At 42.7% G+C, this 20,725-nt stretch overlaps 3 protein-coding genes across 4 annotated transcripts; 2 read left to right on the top strand and 1 right to left on the bottom strand.

Moving 5' to 3' along the window:
• Window positions 1–355: 355 nt before the first annotated feature.
• Window positions 356–4,779, top strand: LOC306782668 (uncharacterized protein). The gene is given in 5 exon segments (XM_079276112.1): window positions 356–503; window positions 505–660; window positions 1,497–1,568; window positions 1,908–2,034; window positions 4,560–4,779. Coding segments are annotated over 5 exon segments (489 nt in total). The 5' UTR covers window positions 356–377; the 3' UTR covers window positions 4,568–4,779.
• Window positions 4,780–5,371: 592 nt separating this feature from the next.
• On the bottom strand, window positions 5,372–9,038 carry efhb (EF-hand domain family, member B; the record flags this gene model as incomplete). Its single annotated transcript, XM_079276111.1, has 12 exons — window positions 5,372–5,518; window positions 5,742–5,923; window positions 6,136–6,351; window positions 6,660–6,867; window positions 7,264–7,418; window positions 7,509–7,573; window positions 7,670–7,750; window positions 7,821–7,950; window positions 8,093–8,203; window positions 8,395–8,572; window positions 8,723–8,866; window positions 9,006–9,038. The coding sequence occupies 12 exons, from the start codon at window positions 9,036–9,038 to the stop codon at window positions 5,372–5,374; spliced, it is 1,650 nt and encodes a 549-aa protein (XP_079132237.1).
• Window positions 9,039–10,452: 1,414 nt separating this feature from the next.
• On the top strand, window positions 10,453–16,797 carry rab5ab (RAB5A, member RAS oncogene family, b). 2 transcript variants are annotated; one of them, XM_079275718.1, is made up of 6 exons: window positions 10,453–10,589; window positions 12,551–12,777; window positions 13,282–13,433; window positions 13,823–13,945; window positions 14,142–14,235; window positions 15,112–16,797. In XM_079275718.1, the coding sequence occupies exons 2-6, from the start codon at window positions 12,612–12,614 to the stop codon at window positions 15,228–15,230; spliced, it is 654 nt and encodes a 217-aa protein (XP_079131844.1). In that variant the 5' UTR covers window positions 10,453–10,589; window positions 12,551–12,611; the 3' UTR covers window positions 15,231–16,797. The 2 variants fall into 2 exon arrangements, with proteins under 2 accessions (XP_079131844.1, XP_079131845.1); XM_079275719.1 differs by having other exon boundaries at window positions 10,453–10,593.
• The last annotated feature ends 3,928 nt before the right edge of the window (window positions 16,798–20,725 follow it).

Raw genomic sequence — 20,725 nt, 5'->3', positions numbered from 1 at the left:
CTATACTAATCTGTACTTACAAATACTGTTGCATGTACATTTTAACATGTACAATTAGCAACAATCTGTTAATTCAAGACGATATTATAAATTCATAAAAACCGAATACACATATTGAATAATATACTCAATATTGAATCATAAAAAATAGCACCAGAAAAAGAGCCAAAGAAGTGGAGAAAAAATGATTGTTCCTGAATTTCCAACAGCACTTGAAGGCAGCAGTCATGTGTGTTTACGTCGGAGTCGCGATAAGGATTATGGGTACAGCATGGGGTGAGTTGCGTAAGGTTACCAAAGGCAACGGTGAAGATGGAGGCTCCAGCCCCGGTTCGTGGATGAAACGCCGCCGGTAACGCTGCGTCCTGCTCGCGCTGATGCAGCGCATCACCAGCCTCGCTGCACGCCGCGAGCTCGGCGGCCTCGCGACGTGCTCACCTGGCATCTGCGCCTGGAAGAGGGGCCCGACCTGCAGCCGGCTGTGCGGCGATGTGCGTGCGTCCTCCTGCGCGTCCTTTCACCGGGGTGTCCGGACCCGCAGCGCGAGGCCGGAAGTTGTGCAAGCGGAGGTTCGTGTTCGCCGGTCAGAGACACAGACTGTTCGGCTCGCAGCCGGACGAGCCGCGGGGAAGCTCCGCCGGGCGGCCCGGTGTCTCCGTGGTTGGCATCCCGGACCCGATCACGTGGATCCGGTGCAGAGTTATCATGTATCTCGTCGATCTGCACTTTGAGTGAGACTTGAACTCTGCGGAGTTTCAACAGGGAGTAAAGCCGGTAACTACTGACTGCAGCAGTTCTAAACATCCGGGTAACTTTTCTATATATGTGGTTGATAGAGGTAGTTTTGTCTTCACACTTCTAACATTAAAGGATGCAAACACCTTAAAAATCTTAAAAATACGTTTATCAACTGCAACTCTTAAATACCACTTTTAAGTCGACGTTAAACTAAATACTTCCTGTTGAGAAAGCGGAAACTAAATACTTCCTGTTGAGAAAGCGGTCTCACCTCAAGGTCTGTCCAGTAGCTGTTGGGGAGCTTTCGATCCTATCACATGATCTTCATCAGCAGGTGGACTTTTCATCGTCAGGGCTTTGTAAATGTTCAAATTTCCATTATTTCTGAGCGCTCAAAGCTGAGGTCCATAAGGTTCTCGGGAAAAGAAAATGGAGAACCTCACTGATACAATTGCCTTGGGTAAACTCCGTCTGCTTGATTGACAGCTCCAGAGCGATCTACTAAAAGGATTTATGTCTGAAAATCAGACCCTGGGAATACCAACATTATAATCAATTTCTTTCCCAATTACCATCCTTAAGATAGAGACATAAATTCCCGGCCTGGTTTGAAGCGGAGGCATTACAGTTACCACAAGCAGTGTAGCCCACTAACGCATATCTCATAATGGCAATAAGGGGAAAACAACATGAGTCACTCACATCATCCACCATGATGCAGGTGAATAAATCACCTTGTTGTTCCTCATCCATCCCAGGCTTTGGTCCACATCTCCAACCTGATGTCCAGTGGCAGATACCACAGTCGAGTGGGGATTGTGTCCAGTGAGGTAGCACGTCATGCACAGACAGTACGTGCACAAACGGTACGTGCACAAACAGTACGTGCACAGACAGTACGCCCACAGACGGTAGGCCGACATGTACACACTGGAGATAAATTCAAATGAGAAGTAAATGTTTTCCCACTGACTGTTTTACCTGCTGGTACAATTCAAACTTATTTTAAATAAACATCTTTATAATGCGTATAATGTAATTGATAACCCTAAAATGTAGGTGCAAATCTATGACCAAGAGTCGCAACCGTCGAAAGTAGTGAATTTGTGGAGATAATGATTAATTATCACTGTCGGTTTTAGTTTTGATGAATTCTTTTGTCATTTCAGACGGTAGATTACGTACAGACGAGGTGCCGGTCCCTCAGCGAGGCTCGGAGACAGCAGCTCGCCGTCACAATGGAGGACATTATGTTCATGCTGCCGGAAGACGCGTCCGTCGTCTTTGATAAATTTGGTGAGTTTTGGTCCTCGAGTGACAAAAGTGATTTCAGGACATACGTATTCCATCAGGGTTTCCTTTATCGTCCGTTCAAGTCTTCCATAACCGGAGCAAGCTTCTTGAAATTGATGACGTTGGTCAAATGTCATAAAAGTGTCCCCGCCGTCTTCCCAATGAAGGCATCGTGGACTCATAACCTACGGGGGTTTTTTTTAAAACCTTTTTTTGAATGAAACTTTATGAATGAACCTCCCTCACCACTTGAAGGTTGTCCTCAAACCTCTCTCTCCCTCAAAAAATAAAAATAAAAACCTCACTCCAGATCCAGCTTTCAACCACGTTTCTTGGACTTCCTCCGCATACGGGGTTCGCTTTGCTGTCATGGTGATGTCACCACGTGACCTGAAGTATGGTCATGTGACAAAAGTGACCATACAAACACCTGTTGTCACGTGACTAAAGCTCCGTTCATACTGTCGGTCTCAGTTGTGCAAACTAAATGTTCTGTGAAGAATCAATAATACGAGTGTAACGGGCAAACCGGCATGAACCAAACTCCCCGATGCCGAGGAGGAATTGTAATAACTGTGAACTCGTCTCACATTCGTGAACTTCTTTATTTCCTTATTACAAGCCTTGTAAAGAAAGACGTCAAGTATTACGCATTACAACGAAACAAAGGTTGAACGTTCTGTGAACTATTTGGCTGCAAAATATTTTCAGCTTTTATGGGTGAACCATTTGTGACAGTCATGTCTGAAACGCTCAGAGCGCGCACCAATTTACAAACGCTCAGAGGTGCGCGACCAAGCGGCGGGTCCACTCGTGTGGCTCCTTAACAACAAGCAGCGAGATAATCCAGTCTCCACAGTAAGCAGGAGGGGCGTATGTTCTGGTCCATGGTTATCAGAAAAAGCACTTTATGGATCGACAACACGAGTGAAAATACTTGTATTCCATCGCTGCAAGCGAGAGTGACGCATTCTACCAGAGAAATTGCCGCTTAACTTCCGCTAACGCAGCCGGTGTCTGAGCCCACGGCCACTGCCAGAAACCTGTCACTTGTCAAAGAGCGTCCCGTTGTGAATGCTGCGTGTCATCCCATTCTGTTGAAAGCGCGCTGCAATATTATTGATGTTGACAACATATCTGACAAACGGAGGATTCTGTCATTAGCGGCTGCTAATTCATGCATAATGGAGTACGCGGAGGATTATTCTAATTTCCCTGCACAGTAATATGTGGTCTGTGGAAGTTTGCGTGGGGGTATTTTTCGGTTCCAGTGGAGCATCTCGCAGAGTCTTAATGAGATTAAATGAGTGCGGTTAGCTTAGCACATGTCAATATGCTCATGGATATGGGGAGAGCACATTAAATAATTCACCACGCCCGTGCATCACTCAGTTTAATGGAAATTAACAAGAAAACAAAAACAAAGTGGTGAATGTACAAGAAGCTAATGGTGTTTTTTATTCGTGATTTCTCTGTTTTGTAATCTGCAGACATGTGCAGCAGTCGAGGCGGCGTGCCAACACGTTTCATTAATCTGGTTAGCGAAACAGATTGCAAACAATTGCTCGTGGCTCTTTGGAAGTCTGCGTCTGTTTGAATGTCTCAGCTCCGAGAAGCCGTCCATTCATTTTGCTCTCTCTGTCAGAACTTTCCATTTCAAGGTTGATTAACAGCATTACAAGGTGAAGATGCTTGGACATCAAACTCTGACCGAACAAGGCAGGAAGAACGTACCGCTCGGTGTTTACTCCGGTCACGCCAACTCTTATTGTTCAGTCCAAAGCAATCAATTCAAGATGTGACACTGGTTCACAGCAGCTTAGGTGTACCAACAAAAGATGACATGTTGACATGACAAATGAGCTGTTGCTGTGCATGAAATTATATTTTTCATTTTCAGACATTGATGCTCTATAAACAGACATGTAATTGGAACAGTTCTTTTGTTTGCTGACATGTTTATCTCTGAATTTGTGGCGTTACTAATAATTTGTGTTGTGATTAATTGAATACTTAGTGTATGTTGTCTATTGTGCACAGAGCTTAAATAAAACACGAAGAATTCGTTTTCATTTGATTTTTTTCAGCCTATTTACCAGTTTGTCTGTATGCTATGCAGTCTGATGTGCAGGAGATTCTCCTGTGTGCGTTTGTCGTTTCTAAATTAGTGATGACAGAAAACTGGTTCTAATATTCAGACCAGAAGAAAGAATGTTTGAGTCAAAACAAGTCACAACTGAGGCCTGTTAAACACAATCTGTTATTTTGAAACCAGAGCACACACGCCCTTGAATCAATCACAGAACATATTAAAGATAACGATGAACACATTCTGCTTTGCTCCAGCAATATGTGCGTTGTTGTCATTTCCCTGCATGCTAATGTGAAAATATGTGAGAAAATATGAACCTGGTTGCTGGTTTGTATTTAACATGAAAACCCACCCATATTATACTTATTTATTGATGTAAAATGTGCTCCATAATGCATTATGTGACTTTGAACACGGCATGTAATACATCACACAGGTTCCTAATGATGGAGACACAGTTGAAGGAGCAGGCCGGTCATCACATGAGAGCAACTTGATGCCGACTAAGAATTAATTCCACATATTGAAACGTGTGCATGCGGTACAGTATGGCTCTCTACAGTATCCTCTTTTGGGCGGGTCCTCTGCAAATAGAGGCTTATATGATCTATAATCTGATGTTAGCCATTAATAAAGGTTCATTTTTGTGAAAGTTGTATGTGTTCCCCTTCTGCATTTATTGTTTAAAGATTCATAACCACGATCATGATACAGTAACGGTGTGAAATAAAAGTTGAAGTCAGTTGAAGAGAATAGCAGCAGTGATGGAATATGTGACGGCACAAATAGATTGCGTGTTCTCAGTATTACGTGAGGTCACATACCAGCTAAAATAGACTGCTGACGCAAAAAACATTGAAATTAAACTTGTTTCTTGGGAGTTCTCATATTAATGCATCACTTCAAAGAAAGTAAAGCTGAATTTGTTCATTCAGATCCAAAGTAGCTGAGTTCATATCAACAATGTAATGACAAAAAGTGTTGTGTTGCTCTAGATGTATAAGAATAAGTGTCCCACTTGGAAAGGCAAACTAAATGCAAAAAGATTGGATTTGCATTGAAAAAAATGTATTTTTTGTTGCTCTTTAAAAACGTTTTTTAACTTGACTTTGAGGTTACTGAGAACGGCGGTTCAAAATACAGAGATTTTCACATTATGTTTGTCATGTGAAGGTTTTGGGCGGGTAGTGGAGATATCGTTAACACAAACGATGAGGAAACACTGTGCCAGTAAAAATATCTTGAGGATCATATTGCTTTTATTTCCTTGAGTACGTTGCGGAAAACGTGGACACAAACCTCCCCGGAGGGATGCTTCATGGACGCCAGCTTCCAGGCTTCTTCGAACGTCTCTTCAGAAACATGAACGCCCACATTCCTGAAGATCTCTGCAATCTGTGAAGAGGAAGATGAGAACGTTCATAAACAAAAATTAAAACTGATGTAAATATTTTAAATGCAGTGAAATGAATAACACTATTTTACTTTTCCAACCCTGGAAAAAGCAATTTCCATGATATTCGTAGTTTTTTTTTTAATGACGGTACAACCCTGGACTTACAGTAAATCTTATTTTGTCATTTAGTTGCACTGTACGGTGGATCGTGTGCGTACGCACCTCCTTCTTGGTGCGAGGGCAAAAGAAGTGTTTCTGATGAACACCCCGGAGGGCATGAACCGATGGATACAGGAGGTCTACAGCTGTCGATGTATCGCCGTAGTCCTTCTTGTCAGTGACTCTCTTTATGCGTGGAGCTGGAAGGTCGCAGCGCACAGTCGGGATCCCATATGTGCGGCCGTCTATGAGAAGACACACCACATGCTGAGTAAGGGTTTTCAGAAGAGGGGAGTGAATAGAATATAAACGTGCTGAATTGGCGCTTATAAAACTATAGATTAGTAGAAATGTCCACAAACAGGCCTGAACATTCGGTGATCCAGAAGACATGAATGCAGGTTTATAATATGATTATGACTCTTAGAGAAAGACAGGATCTCTGTTTCTGACGTACTGGATGTGGGTGGATCACTGACGGAGCCGATGAGGGTGGAGGAGGTCATGAAGTGGTCGGGGGCCTCCCTCGGTTGCCTCAGGGTCCTCAGGGTCTTCAGTGAGCTGCCTGGCTGAATGGGCTCCAGGTCCTCAGGCTTAATTAAGGCCTGAGAGGCAGGAAGCTGTGCCGGTTCTGACTGAGGCTTCCTCTCTGGAGCCGTGCTGCTTTGAAGCTCTGCAGGAGGCAACATAAAAAGAAACTGTTCAGGAAAATGAGCCTCCACATGTAGCCTCTGCATCGTCCTAATGCAGAATTATAAAATCTTAACTGCGACGCTTTAACTACCACGACTTGAAAACTTAGGCTTCCGCGTCTTTTATTGCCAAATTCCGATATTTGTGTTGTGTAGTAGTCTGAAATACTGTAATAATAATAAATCAGCTGCATTTTAATTCAGCCCCTGAGACCCGAGGGAGGGAAAGGCATTCAAATTTGAAAGTGAGGCAGTTTGTATAATTGATACGTTACAAAGCAAAACTGACCATTCGTCATAATGCGTTGCTCTTGACTGTTGATGGGCATCTTGTCTTTCCAGTTGAGGAAGTTAGCAAACTCCAGGAAGTTGATGAGTCCGTCCTTGTCTGTGTCACAGTAGTCCATCAGGTCGTCCAGAACCGGCCTGCTCACGTCCAGCTGGAACTGACCACACACCGCCTGCAGGTCCTCTTTGTCGATCCTTCCCTTGCCCGCCTATGAAGCAGATACACTCGTGAAAAACATGTTGTCGCTGAGCCCTTTGTGGGACTGAGATGGGAGAATTACAGTAGCGTTGTTACTTTATCCCGTCTTATCTCAAGCCCTGCAACAGGCTTTCTCACAGGAGACATTTTGACTTGTCAAACACAGGAGTAACCAACGACATCTACAATCACTGCCGACATGGAAAGTGCTCATTCATGTTTCTCAGTACATCTGTGACAAGTAAAAATGTCCACTGTGAGAAAGGACTGTGTGCTCTTATTCCATTGTTGATTTTCTTATTCTTTTCTTACTCAAAAATGTGTTGTGAACTTTGAAACAAGGACTTAAGTGTCACTGTATTCTTTCAGGTTAAATGTGCCGTTAAATGTGAATGGTTGAACGTACCTTGTCATAATGTCTGAACGCCTGCAGCAAGGAGGGGAAGAGGTGGAAGTTGACCTTCTTCAGGTGGAGTTGCACTGCGCTGACCAGACTGCGCTGGCGGTCTCCACCTCTCACGTTCTGGCCTGGCTGTGTGGAGTGGATTAAATCTCCAACACCTGTGCAGGAAGTGGAGCAAATGCTATTTGATAACTACAAAAAAAAAGCTCCAGTCTGTATTTTATTTGAATTTTTTACACAAACTCTACCAAATTCATCTGCAATGAGTTTTCCAAAGGTGTGATCTGGTGGAAGATTCAGGGTATTTCCTCTCCTGAAAACATGGGTTTAGTGAGAGAATGAAGTTAAACGTTAAAGTATCGTCAGATGTCACAGAGTCGGTCAGAAAAGGTGTGACAGAAAAACGTACACGTTGTTCGTTTTGCCAATTTGTGCCGCCATCTTTTCCTTGGTCCCAGATCTCTGCCAAACAGGGTTTGGATTGGAAAACCTATGGCACAGGGAATATAGGAATGAATACGTGGAGTTGTGGAAATTGAGAACAGAGCACTTGCACTTACTTCTGAGTCTCCCCCAGCCAGTGGAGGGCTTTGCCAAGAGTACGTCCGTCGGTGAAATGAGGTGTGGGGATCCCAAACCTGCTGTCTTCACTGTAGTGACTCCGGTCGTACTTCCTATCGATCCTCTCACCTGGAGCAGAGCACGGTGATTTTATGGGGATGAAGGCCATCAGTAATTTTTCCAAGATGATCAACACAATTCAACAAAAAGATTGTTGGTAGTGAAAGTAAAGGCGCTATGCGTAATATACATTTTTTTTTCCCATTCTTACCAACAAAATAGGCGTTGTGGGTGCGGAGGTAAGCCTCGTGTCCCTCCTGAGCTTCCCTCTCCACCTCTTCCACTGTCTTTGAAGGGTTAATAAACTCACGCATATCCAACCCTGAACAAAAAGGAATGTGAGACACTCAAAAGAGAACAGACCAACTATTCTCACTGTCACTATAAATATGTATCGACCTAGAACATAATCATCAGCATTTGTGTCTTAACAGACCATTTCTTAGTTGTTGTTTTTTTTCTTTTTAACAAAAAAATGGTACCAGCCATGACCCTGTTGGACGAATCGCATACCTTTAACAGTCTTAACACCATATGTAGTTTTGTCATTGTACCCGGTGGGAAGTCCACCATGCTGATCACGTGACTTTCCCAACGGTGCCTTTTGAATGGAGGTGTACGCTGCTTCACTGAGCTCTTGCAACTTCTGCTGGAACACGGTCTTTGGGGGAGGATTTAGTAAGCTTTTGCCCTGTTGGAATCATGTAAAAATGAAGAAGGTAAATCCATATTCTGGATGTGTTTGTATGCAAACACCAGTTTGGGGGTAGTAAAAAGTCAATTTTGCCTCTTTAACGTTAACCCACAATATGATGTGTGTGTGCTTTTGTGTGGTACTCACAGTGAGACCAGATTTGGTGCTGATGCCATGAACAAGGGTGCTGGCAACAGTTGGATCATCGGCCTTCCCTCGGTGCACTCTGACAGCTCCTGGCTCTGGTTGGATGCGCTTGTGGAATTTCCTTACCCCCGGTGGGGTGGGGGCCTGGAAAGTAAAAGATATGTTGATATGGCATATGAGAGAGAATAAACATGCACCTGCAAAGCTGTCTGCCACATTCAATTATATGTCATACTTCAGTTGTGCCAAAGCACCCAGAGATAAAACTGATAAATATGTGCACTCCATAGATAAAGATGAATAAATTATCGTCCATATTGGATAACCCGGACCACCCTCTCCACCACCTACTGCAGGGACAGCGGAGCACTTTCTCCAACAGACTCATCCAGCTCCGCTGTCACAAGGACCAATGCAGGAGAACACTCCTGCCCTCTGCAAGAAGACTTAATAATAAATCACCTCCGGCCAAATCAATCACACGACTACACCGCTATGCCGTTGTTTGTTTGGTGTTTGGTTAAATCTTTGCACTATACTGTGTAGTGAGTTAATTTAATAGTATTCTATTTACGGTAATTGTATATATTGTGCATTTGTATACTCTATTTTTTACTCTGTTACTTTGATCATATGCTGCTGTAGTGAATAAATTGCCCCTTGCAGGATTAATAAAGTATCTATAGCCACACACACACACACACGTGAAAAATGACTTACCCTTGCAGCTTCTTGAAAGCAACATTTAACTCGGTCTCCTACAGGAACAAGCTTTCCTGCCTGGTGTTAAGAACATATTAACATTATAGTATTCCGTGTAGAGTATCGGCCAAGACAAAAAGGTTCATCAAAGGTAGCATCTTAGCGTGAACTGACCGTCGGTATGTTTGGACTTCTATCTGTACATTTCAGTTGGTAAGAAGTATTTCCGTCCGTCATATTCAACTTTAATTCACGTGCATAGCAGCCAACCGGTAAAAAGAAAACCGTCAAATTGTAACTCTAGTTAGTTTTAACTTTCTTGTCGCGTATCACCAAATTATTCAGCTGGACGCTCCCTTGAGTGGCGCAGATGTTTGGAGTTCCGTATCCTAGCAACGTCAGACCGTTCAATTCAAATGGTTAATTTATTTAAAAAAACACTTTTCGTGGATTTAAATACTGAAATGAATGTAGGTTAGTGTCTTTAAATTAATAGTCAATCACATATATGTAAATAATTGTTTTGGTATTTCTTAATAATCAATTATGTATTTGTCGAAAGCACGAGACAAACAGTTTTTTTTTCTTCTTTTTATTCCAATTTGTGGCACATTATCTTGCTGAATAATAGCATTTTCATTTTCTATGCCATTTAATTTTTGTTCGGAAAACAGGAGGCCTACATCGCTTTTCTGTTTTATTTCTGATTTATTTTTATTTGTTGATTTTTCGAAATTATTTTACTAAATATATTTACATATATAGATATATTATTTTATTTATTTATTTGTTGATTTTTATCATATTAACTGTCTCACTAAGCGTTCTGTTATTGTTATTTTATTGTCTTGCGTTTGCTGCTTTGTCTGTCAAAGCACTTTGTAAACTCTGCTTTTAAAGGTGCTATAAATAAAGTTATTTTTATTATTACATTAGGAATAAATCCCAAGCCTATGATTGGTCCGTAGCACCAGTACGTCATCATACGACCTGTCATCATCCTCCTTCGTACAATGCGTTAAAGGGAAGTTGAAATAAGTGTGAGAGGGACATCACGGAGGCTTTTATGACATCTAATGTGACGGCTAGCTAGTAATCGACTCTCTGAACGGACACTGGCACTGCTCTGAAGACACCATTCATAATAACTAGCCTTCTCTTTCTGGTAGGTAAGTAGCTATTATTAGCGCTAGCTAATGGCTATCTGAAGGGCTCCTATTGATGCTAATTATGTTAGCTAGCTAGCTAATGGCTATCTGAAGGGCTCCTCCTGATGCTAATAACGTTAGCTAGCTAGTTGATGGCTAAACAACGTCTGTGTTAACCAGCCCAGTGTCTATTATCTGGCTAGATGCTAACGTTTAGCTAGCCGACACTGGATAGGGCCAAGCTAGGTAACGTAAAAGCATTGTAACTTAACGTTGTATGTAACGTTTGGTGAATCCGGATCAGTGGTCATGTTTATTAGATTGCCTACATTTAAACTACGTTTAATACAGGCAACAACTGCGACTCTATAACACTGATTGATGAGGGACTTCACAAAATTAACGTCATGCAGCTAATATTAGCTAGATGTCACTATTAGCTGTACACACCCTAAACTGCATCATCTGTTTTGGCCATTCTCAAACGTTACGTTACGTATGTCAGACCTAAGCTTAGTGTGTGCGGTACTATTAGACAGACTATGTTTTCTGACAGTTGACGTTAGGTAGTAGTTTGTTCTAACCTAGACATTTTGAACTTACTAGGTAGCTTTGTTGCTAACGCTAGCAGTCGTTAGCTTGCTAATTCGAGCCAGTCAACAACAACATAACAGTTTATTTGTGGTTAACTCTGTGTCGGATGCTCTGTGTGTTCTTAGTCGGTGGCAATGAATGCAACATGTCTTAGAGAAAGATTGAATATAGTGTCGTTAGTCACCTTTAAATCTACAGATTTTATATATATATAATTAATTAATTGATGATCTTATCATTTTCATCGAAAAATGTCTCACTCATCCGTGAAACATTTTCCGCGATACATGCCCAGATCCATACGCCACTAATCCCCTTTGTGGCGCTCTGCCTCACAACTTGAAAGCTACAAGTTGCCAGAGGGTTTGTCATTACAGTTACACCAGTTGATCAACTTTTACATTTCTAGATGTTGTTTTAAGTTAGTACAGGTGAGAAACTATTGCAACTTTGGAAGCAGAAGTTCAGATGCCTAAATGTTGGGGCCACTGTCACGCAAAATAATTAAAAAAAGACTCCGCCTAGACTGTTTTGCCATACCTGTCTGCTTGTTATGGCAAGAAACCAACTATTGTGTGCAGAGAGAGGGGGGGGGGGGGGGGGGAGTGTGGCTGGTAATGTGAAGCTCTTGTTGACTTTGTGTGTAGTTACCTACAGTAAATTTTCCTATGTTGTCATCGTTTCATCGGTTACATTTCTGACCTCTGTGTTTGGACCGCTTTGTTTTAAAAGAGATATTGTTAGCACAGTGTAAAACTATGACATTAAAATTCCTGAATATTTCCCCCATTCTGCAAACAAAGTGTGCATAAACATTTTAGTTTTTAAAAGACTAAAATGTTTATCTTTGTGGTCGACGATTCCTGAAATCATGTTTATCCAAATAATAAATCTAAAGCATCACATGAAGTATGGTGTTAATGTATTCTGAATTCTCGACTATAGCTAGATAGGTCCAGAGTGAACAGTGCACACATATGAGTTATAAATATCAGCTGCAATATTAACCAGATATGCTGCTTTAATATATTTCATTTGCAAAAGTTATAAATGAGCTGGACAATACTTTTAATTAATTTATTTATTTATTTATTTACATAAAACCTAGTGTTTTCTGTACTATGGACACTATGTTAAAGGCTCATTCACCTGCAGAGAAAATACTTACCTTATGATAAATAAGATAACTATGTTCCCATTGCTGTTTGCAACTAAAAGCTAAACAATTTAAGAAAATTGTTTGCTTGTCGTAATCACGATTCATAGTTGCAGACAATATGTTGCTTAATTTTCTGATAAACACAATTAACCTGTGATCTCCTGACATTGAGTTTTTGTTTTGTTTTTATGCGACACTGAGCTTTATTTTCTCTCTCCTGCTCAGATATTTTCGACAGTTTTTCACAGTAAGTCAGCCTCCAGAAGAAGAGACCGGGCAGTGTGACATGGCAAGTAGAGGCGGAGCTACACGACCCAATGGGCCAAACGCAGGCAACAAGATCTGCCAGTTCAAACTTGTGCTTTTAGGAGAGTCCGCTGTGGGGAAGTCAAGTCTTGTACTTCGTTTCGTCAAGGGGCAGTTCCACGAATTCCAAGAGAGCACAATCGGAGGTACGTGTCTTTGTTAGGCCATGATGTTGTGTTTTTTTACCCTCTTCCAGAAGATTACGTGAGATTAAAGCAGTCAGTTATCATCTACATACTTATTGGCCTTACGTGTTGCTTACTGGATGTCATGTGGTTGATTGAAATTCAAGGTGTTTTTGACTCGAGGGTCGCTGGTTCAATCCCCAGAGCGGCAAATGTGAAGTTCTGGGTAGTTTCCAACAGGGATGTGTGGAACTGACTGAATGTGAAAATGGCGTTTGCCTGTCAATTAATCCACCCAGAGTAAATACAAAAATCCCACCCTACTTAATGCTTCAGCACCCATCCAGATTATCAGTGTAAAACATGTTTGATTCACTCGGGTCCCGTTTTCCAAACGTGGACTAAGTCAACCAGATAATCCTGTGTCTGCCTCCAGCACTGGTCTTTAAATGATCACCTTCACAGAAACATGTTTTGTGGATCTCCAGTAAACACATTTGTCATGGGTTCCTCTGCTTTGTGCAGCTGCCTTCCTGACTCAGACGGTATGTTTGGACGACACAACGGTCAAGTTTGAAATCTGGGACACAGCTGGTCAGGAGCGCTACCACAGTCTGGCTCCCATGTACTACAGAGGGGCCCAGGCAGCCATCGTGGTGTACGACATAACAAATGAGGTGAGTTCGGGTTGCCAGGTTCTCACGCCATGCGGTTGCAGCTATCGAGGTTGCTCTCATTAAGCAGAGCTGGGACAACATTGTTGTGAATGATGACTAGCTTGTAGCCCAAGTTTTGTTTCTTCCTTGTTTGTGCTGCATAGCTTCCTAATGGCAGTATCACCCTGCCTCCCACGCTGTACAAAATGCTGCTCCCACTGTACTCTTTGTTTAATTTTTCATCAAAAGCATCATTTAATTGTTCCCCTGTTGTGTTTTGATGAAAATATTAGCAAAAGCCCAGCCAGCCATCCTGGGAAGCCTCCTGTCGTCCCCATCGTTCCGTCACATGGGTCTCATTGTTGTTTCTCACTAACAGTCATCCCACCCCTCCCTGTTTTGCTTGCCAGGAGTCATTTGTACGGGCGAAGAACTGGGTTAAAGAGCTTCAGAGACAAGCCAGTCCAAATATTGTAATAGCTCTGGCTGGGAACAAGGCGGATCTCGCAAGCAAGAGAGCACTGGACTTCCAGGTTTGTGTTCCTATTGATTAATTGTGGAAACAGAAAAATCATAACAGGTCTGTTAAAGCTAGCGTAGAAGATTCAGACTGATAATTGGCCTTGGTCCTGCCTACTGTACCTTCCCCACATTGAGTGTTTTGAGCATGCAAACTGTGAGCGACTAAAAGTCATTTTAATGAAGGATTTCCTGGTTTCACTTTCATAGGATGCACAGTCATACGCAGACGATAACAGCTTGCTTTTTATGGAAACATCTGCAAAGACCTCTATGAACGTGAACGAGATATTCATGGCCATCGGTGAGTTTCTCTCATATCTTGTGTCTTTTTTTCATATGAAATAAATCCAAGCCGAGCTATTCACCACCTGCCTTGTTGCACCAGCTGTGGACAGACAGCGGTGCATTCTGGTTGCTCTCCTCCACCCATACATTTGGGAAAATGCACACATATGTCTGCCCAACTCTCTGTCTGCCCAACTACAACCGTTAGAACGGCTTTCATTTTTTGTGACCATAAGTGACACAAGAGGGTGGAGTTCAGTACAAGGAAACACGAAATCATACATTTTTAGGCAAACAAAATGTTTCATTAAACTCTGATACACTGAAAACACTGAAAGAGTTTAAGTTGTGAAACGAGAACATGGACGACTCCCAGACCAACACTGTTTACTCTCAATAGTAATAATGAACATCATGCTGTAATGAAGAAGACTGAAACTGGAGATTGAGACCATAAACTCATGTTTACTGAGGTAATACATCAAGAGAGAAGTAGTCATTTTCTCATAGACGTCTATACAACCAGAGGAGTCGCCCCCTGCTGGTCAGAAGATGGAACACACTTTAAAAACACTTCCCCATTGGATTCACTCTTCAGAACTGGAGGTTGCCGCCTGGTCTGGTCCAGCTTTACAAGTTGAGCAGTTGAATCGGGGGTGTGGGGTCGCAGAGAATGTTACAGAGTTGTAACAGTTTGTCTGGAGGTGTCTAGGGGACAGAACTCATAGACCTTCTCTGAAAAATATTTAAATATCCTCTGTTGTGATGTAGACCGCAGACTGGGACCGGAACAATGAAAAGTACAATAAAGTGGCCGTACATGTAATTTACTGACGGCTAACAATAGCTTCTTGGTGACGTCGTCTCTGATCTTGTTGCCGTGTCATTGCAGCAAAGAAGCTTCCCAAGAATGAGCCCCAGACGGCCGGAGCCAGCAGCGGGCGGAACCGGGGGGTGGACCTGACGGAGACGGCTCAGCCCACCAGCCGTTCCTGCTGCAGTAATAACTAACTCTTCCTGCTCACCCCCCCCACACACACACATCCTCTGCCCCCCCTCCTCCCTCCCATCTGGACATCGGGCTCCTTGACGTCAGCCTCACTCCCCTGGAATAGCTAAAAGACTCTGTATAGCTGCATTTCTAATACTTTTGTTTTTTTGATGTTCTTTTGTTGTTGTTTTTTCAACTTTTTTTTTTTTAAGAAGTGTATATCAGTATAATGGATGCATGTATCACTACAACGCCTAAAAACACATTTTTATCTCTTACTCAGTTTGGAAGACTAACCCACGTTTCAGAAAGACGAGCGAGTGACAGACCTGCGAGCGTGTGATTGGGTGACCTGCTGATGAGAAGGCGGAGCCTCGTTTGTCACGTCACAGAGTCGACTGGGGCGCGAATGGTGTTTTGCCTGTGATGCTCTTTGTGCGCGGGTTAAGTTATGCTCACAATCAGAAGAAACCCAAATGTGAGGCATCGTTGTATTGAGACGGTGCCAGGGAAGATTTCCCCCCCCACGTCTGTTACACAGGAAGACAGCTTCAGCCAATGCTCCTAATGCGAAGGGCGGAAGATACATTCGGTACTGTCCACTTTGTGAAAAAGTTGGAAAATACACAAAAGTCTTTTGAGAGTATTGAAAAGTAAAAAAACTGCCTTGATACACATCTAGCTTCCTATTGTGCGCGACCATCGGCAGAGCAGTATTGGACACATTGCCGCACGTCAACAACAAAGTCTTTGCGGTGTGGAAAACATGGGAGTTTTGTAAAGTTCAGGAACGTCCAGAACCAACACCTTCAGGCCAACATGGCGGGATTCGTTTTCTAAATTCTAGATCAGAGTCCGTCACATTTAGACACCGATACGGTTTCACGTGGGAAATGAAATCAACGGGAAACTGCAGAGACTTTGAGCACACGATGTTAAACTCTGTGTTCATCCGCTTTGTGTCTGCATCGATTTGGGTGATCTCAATCAAATTAGGGGAGGGTCGTTTTTAGAATACAGTTCAGGCCGCGCACACACAGAATATTGGACTACCACCCATTGTCTGTGGAAAAGAAAATATATATATATATCCTGAAATGTTGTTATAAGGTGCAATGTTGTCTTCTGCCTCCTTTGGCACCGCTTGCAGAGCTCACGAGGAAATTGTCTAGAGATTCCGAACAATTGTACAGTTCACTATAGGTTTCTTTTTCTTCACAAACTGGTCACATGTTAAGCAGTGGTGGGCTCTCTTAGGTATATGTAGTGGTCTTAACAAAAAAAAAATCCCCTCCCTGGTGTCTTGTTACTTTTCTCAGAAAGCGTCCGTGGTCATGTTTGACAGGAACTTTCATTGCATTGCACAGTGTTGATCATGTTTTAATTCATGACTTGCCCTTCGATTTTATATGACGGACTGTGTTGGACTTGCTAACCTACAGCTATAAGCGGGTGGCATAATTAACCTTACTGGTGGTTTCTCTTACGGCTTAATGAATTTTAATGATATCAAACAGCATTACTAGTGATGGGCTGATCAGTTTTGAGTGTCTGAATAAATTCAATAAAGAGGTCTCTTGTACGCCCTTTTTGCTCTGAATGTGTCGGCGGCATCGCGTGTGAAGTTCAGATTCTGCTTTTATTGAAACCAAATTCCATGTTAACTCAGTGAAAGGCCGAACTTTAATTTAACCACAACTTAGATGCTTTTCTTTAATTACAAGACTGTCGTCCACAATCTGCACAATCTTTAAGGTTCTTGTGAGTATTTCTAACTGGAGCTGCAATAATTAATAGATTAAAAGACAATGAGTCACGATTTCATTTTAAGACTTCTCCATGCTTCTGTGGAGCTGTGTTTAGGCACAGCGCATGCTTTCAGCTGCTAACCTGTGTTATGTTAAGCAGGTCATTCTCCGCGTCCACCAGCTTAGCTTATCAGGTTCACGTGCTACATTTGCTTATTAGCACAGGTTTCGGTAGGGGCTTATGGGAAGGTCGTACATTTGGAAGACATTTTGTCAAAAACAAGTTTGACCTCATGCTGGTGAAGAAGACGGATGGATGTGTGTGCCTCACTTCAACAGTCAACACATGACTGTTCATCGAATATATTTTTGTTTTGGACAAAACAAGCTTTTTCAAACTAATTTTTATATCAAAGTCAATAGAGAGGCCGAGAAAATCCCACCCTGAAAAATACTGGATCCTACAATTCCCATGATGCAACTTGATTGCTACTTTTTGCTCGACCCTTGCTGCCTGGAAAACACCCACATCTTTCAGACTGAACACCCTCCAGGGTTTAGCTGTGAGTGAAGTGAAGAGTGAAGCCGATGCAGCGCCACTTCTGTCCTCGTTTCTCTGCTCTCTTGGTTGAACTCTGGTGTTTCTCATGTGTTTCCACCATCTGCCTCCTCTCTCTCAGCTCTTGGCTGTGTTCCATCCCGACTCATCACACACTCCTCTGAACTCTCAACCGGGACCGGAACTCTCAACTCTCCTATACTCCGGTCAATTAGAGTCCTTAGAACCTCGTTAACAGCCTCCTCATCCTCCCACTCAGCAGTGGAGTGGACGGGATGAGGAGTCCTGAGGCTACTCGGCACGGGGATCAATACCCGATTAAACTCCTGGTCTCCCTCTCCTTTTTATTAGACATTCCAAAGAAGATCATAGAAGACTTGTGGAATAATAGACAGGACTACAATGGGAATGTTGATATGATCTAAATCTACAGAACAGCTACTAAATGGACGTCGTACGATTGTTTTCATTGGCACGAATAAAGTTTGAACCTCAACACTAAAACAGTATATGGTATTATCACAAAGATTACAAATACATGTAATTAATGACATTCACAGACGTGTTTCTACTTTTCATTATAAGTTATGTGGTTCACTGCTTTCCCACATCGTGCCCTTTTTACTATGTTGAGAACCCGCTCACCACAGAGACGCACAAGGGAACTTTCTGCCCCAAATGCTGATGGCATCGTTCTTTCATCACAGCGGAGCGTCTTGTTGCCACAACGGCCTGAAAACAAACCGTTAGTCGGACCCTGTGAGTCGCTGCTTCGCTGAAAGAGCTGCTCATCTACTTTATATCCAGAGAGTTGAGTCACAAACCCTGTGATGAAAGGTCCAAACATAAGATCAACACCGACCACAGCTTTCGATTACAATCTTTCCAGCGGGAGATTATAACCCCTGAGCTCTCCACACTGTCAATAGGGCGGACCGGCTCTGTGCCGCCACTCAAAGGGATCCTGGAAATGTCATTTCTGCCCGGTGACCTGACGCTTTGGCAGCCTTTGTCCTTGTTACAGTCGTGCCAATAAAGCATTTTGAATTGAATTTGAATGTGGTTCATCGTACGGAAAGGAGGAGCAAAGGCTTCTCCCAACACTGTTATCGTGTTATCGGTACAACTGCTCTGCTGTATTTGCCGTTCACAGTATGGTACTGCTATTGAATGTTTTATGTTGTAGAGGGAGCCGGTACTTATGTTGTAGGACTCATGGAACCACTCATCACGCTCTGCACCATAACTATATGTAAAGCAATTATGGTTGGGTCCATCTCTGTTCGTCTGAAGATATAAAAGTCTTTTAATCTGAATTCAGCTTTCAACGGTTTCCCTGGCAACAACATTCATTTTGGATTTGTGCAGGATGTGACCGTGTGCAGCCTGCCAAAGAAGAGGACAAAGTGGGAACAGTGGGTGTTGTGACATTTTGGTCGAACGCCTGCAAACGAGGTGTATCAAAGTTTTCTCTTATGAAGTTTGGACGTATCAAAGGATCTCATGACTCAAACTGCACTCTCAGTACTCGGTGCTGTCAGAGTTGATGGTGATTGTTTCACTTCCAGATCTGGCCCTTCACACTCATTGACGGAGCTGCTGAGGTAGAAGTGGAAAATACTGCATTTTCAAAAAATGTGACAGGCACCAAAAATAACACTCACTTTTTGAATACACTTTTCCTTCGGCAGGATATTAGAAGGTGACAACACTGTGTGTTTAAGATGCCAAACACTGAACGTCTAGTGGATTTGAAGCATTCTGGCATTCAGCCCTCTGAATGGAAATCCAGAGTGAACCAGCGAGGCCTTTTCTGAAGACAGAGTTGCATCATCTTTCACCGATGTATCACCGCTGTAAAACCTCCTTCAAATGAGGGCAGATCTTAGGAGATTTATTGTCAATGGATCAGTTCCAGTTCACACTTGACAGTCTTCATTTCTGCAAAAGTCAAAGGATCAGCATGTTGAGGGACAGGAGGATTTTCAATGGATTTTTTTCTTGCAAAGCTACATTTTTCATAAGATGCATTAAGCACACTGAATATCAATGTGTTTGGTTTTGTTTCTTTCACATAGTTCACTTCACATCGGCCATTTATTCTCAAGCTATAATGAGCGACTTGAATTCTGTGTTGATGTTGGCGGTCCCTGTGGACACAAGTGGTCGTGTTTCTGAGCGCCAGAGTCCCTTTAGAAAAGCTCTCATTGTACTGCAGCTGGGTCTGACAGTCTGCCCCCTGGTTCTGGTTCTGGTTCTCCCATGCCCCCCTTCCCCCCAGCAGGCCCGGCAATACGGTCTGTAATTAAATCGGTCATATAGAGGCATCAGCATTGAATTGAGACTGTTCCACAACCAGTTCAAAGCTCCTCATAGTAACTTTAAAGGAAGACATGTTGGCGCGCCTCAGTTAGAAAAGCACAGGTGTCCGTGTTAAATGATTACTGAATTTGTTTTAGCTGCTTCAGTGCCAGGGTCCTGGTTCTGTGCTGGCTCACGATCACGTTCTCATGGTTTACTGGGACACTTGAATCAAACGGAGCCCTCGTTCATGTTACCAGAAGCACCTGTGCTTTTTCCTACTAACACGAGTTGTGCTGTGGAAAAAAACAACACACCTGGGTCAATCAATTCACTGAGGCAGGTGCATTAAGTGCATCTAAGTGCATCACTTCACGGGACAGACTTCCATGAGGCCTTTAAATCAGGCCTGACACCGAGTCCCGAAATATAAAGACAAATATATCTCCAACATGGTCTTTGAACCGTGTACACTTTATCAATCATAACCGGCTTCATTGAAGCTCAGGATTCAATACTTGCAAATGCATTTCACCCTGTTTGCCACGTGGGGGCAGCAGTGCACTGTGCCAACACAGTATTCCCATCAGTCCATCCATCTCTGGAAACAAAAATAAAATCTTTGCAAAAATAGCCCAGAAAACAACATCCATCATACACCCTCATTAAAACACTCATGCATTTGCACTTCAAATGTTGACCTGCTGGATTGATAACCACTTTTCACAGCACATCAGTTTCACTGTCAACTACATAAAAATGTCAAATCTCGAGTTGAGCGAGTGGCAAGAGGGATGATGCAGCATTATGTTTTTTTCGCAGAGTGGTTCAATTGAAGAAAAAATAAATACATTTTGTGATAAATAAATCAGAGAACACGATTATATTGGGACCATTTGCACTAAAA

This window comes from Melanostigma gelatinosum (assembly GCF_949748355.1).
Source record: "Melanostigma gelatinosum genome assembly, chromosome: 9".
Lineage (NCBI taxonomy): Eukaryota > Metazoa > Chordata > Actinopteri > Perciformes > Zoarcidae > Melanostigma > Melanostigma gelatinosum.
The sequence above is the reverse complement of the archived record's forward strand: the minus strand, read 5'-3'. Positions and strand labels throughout refer to the sequence as shown.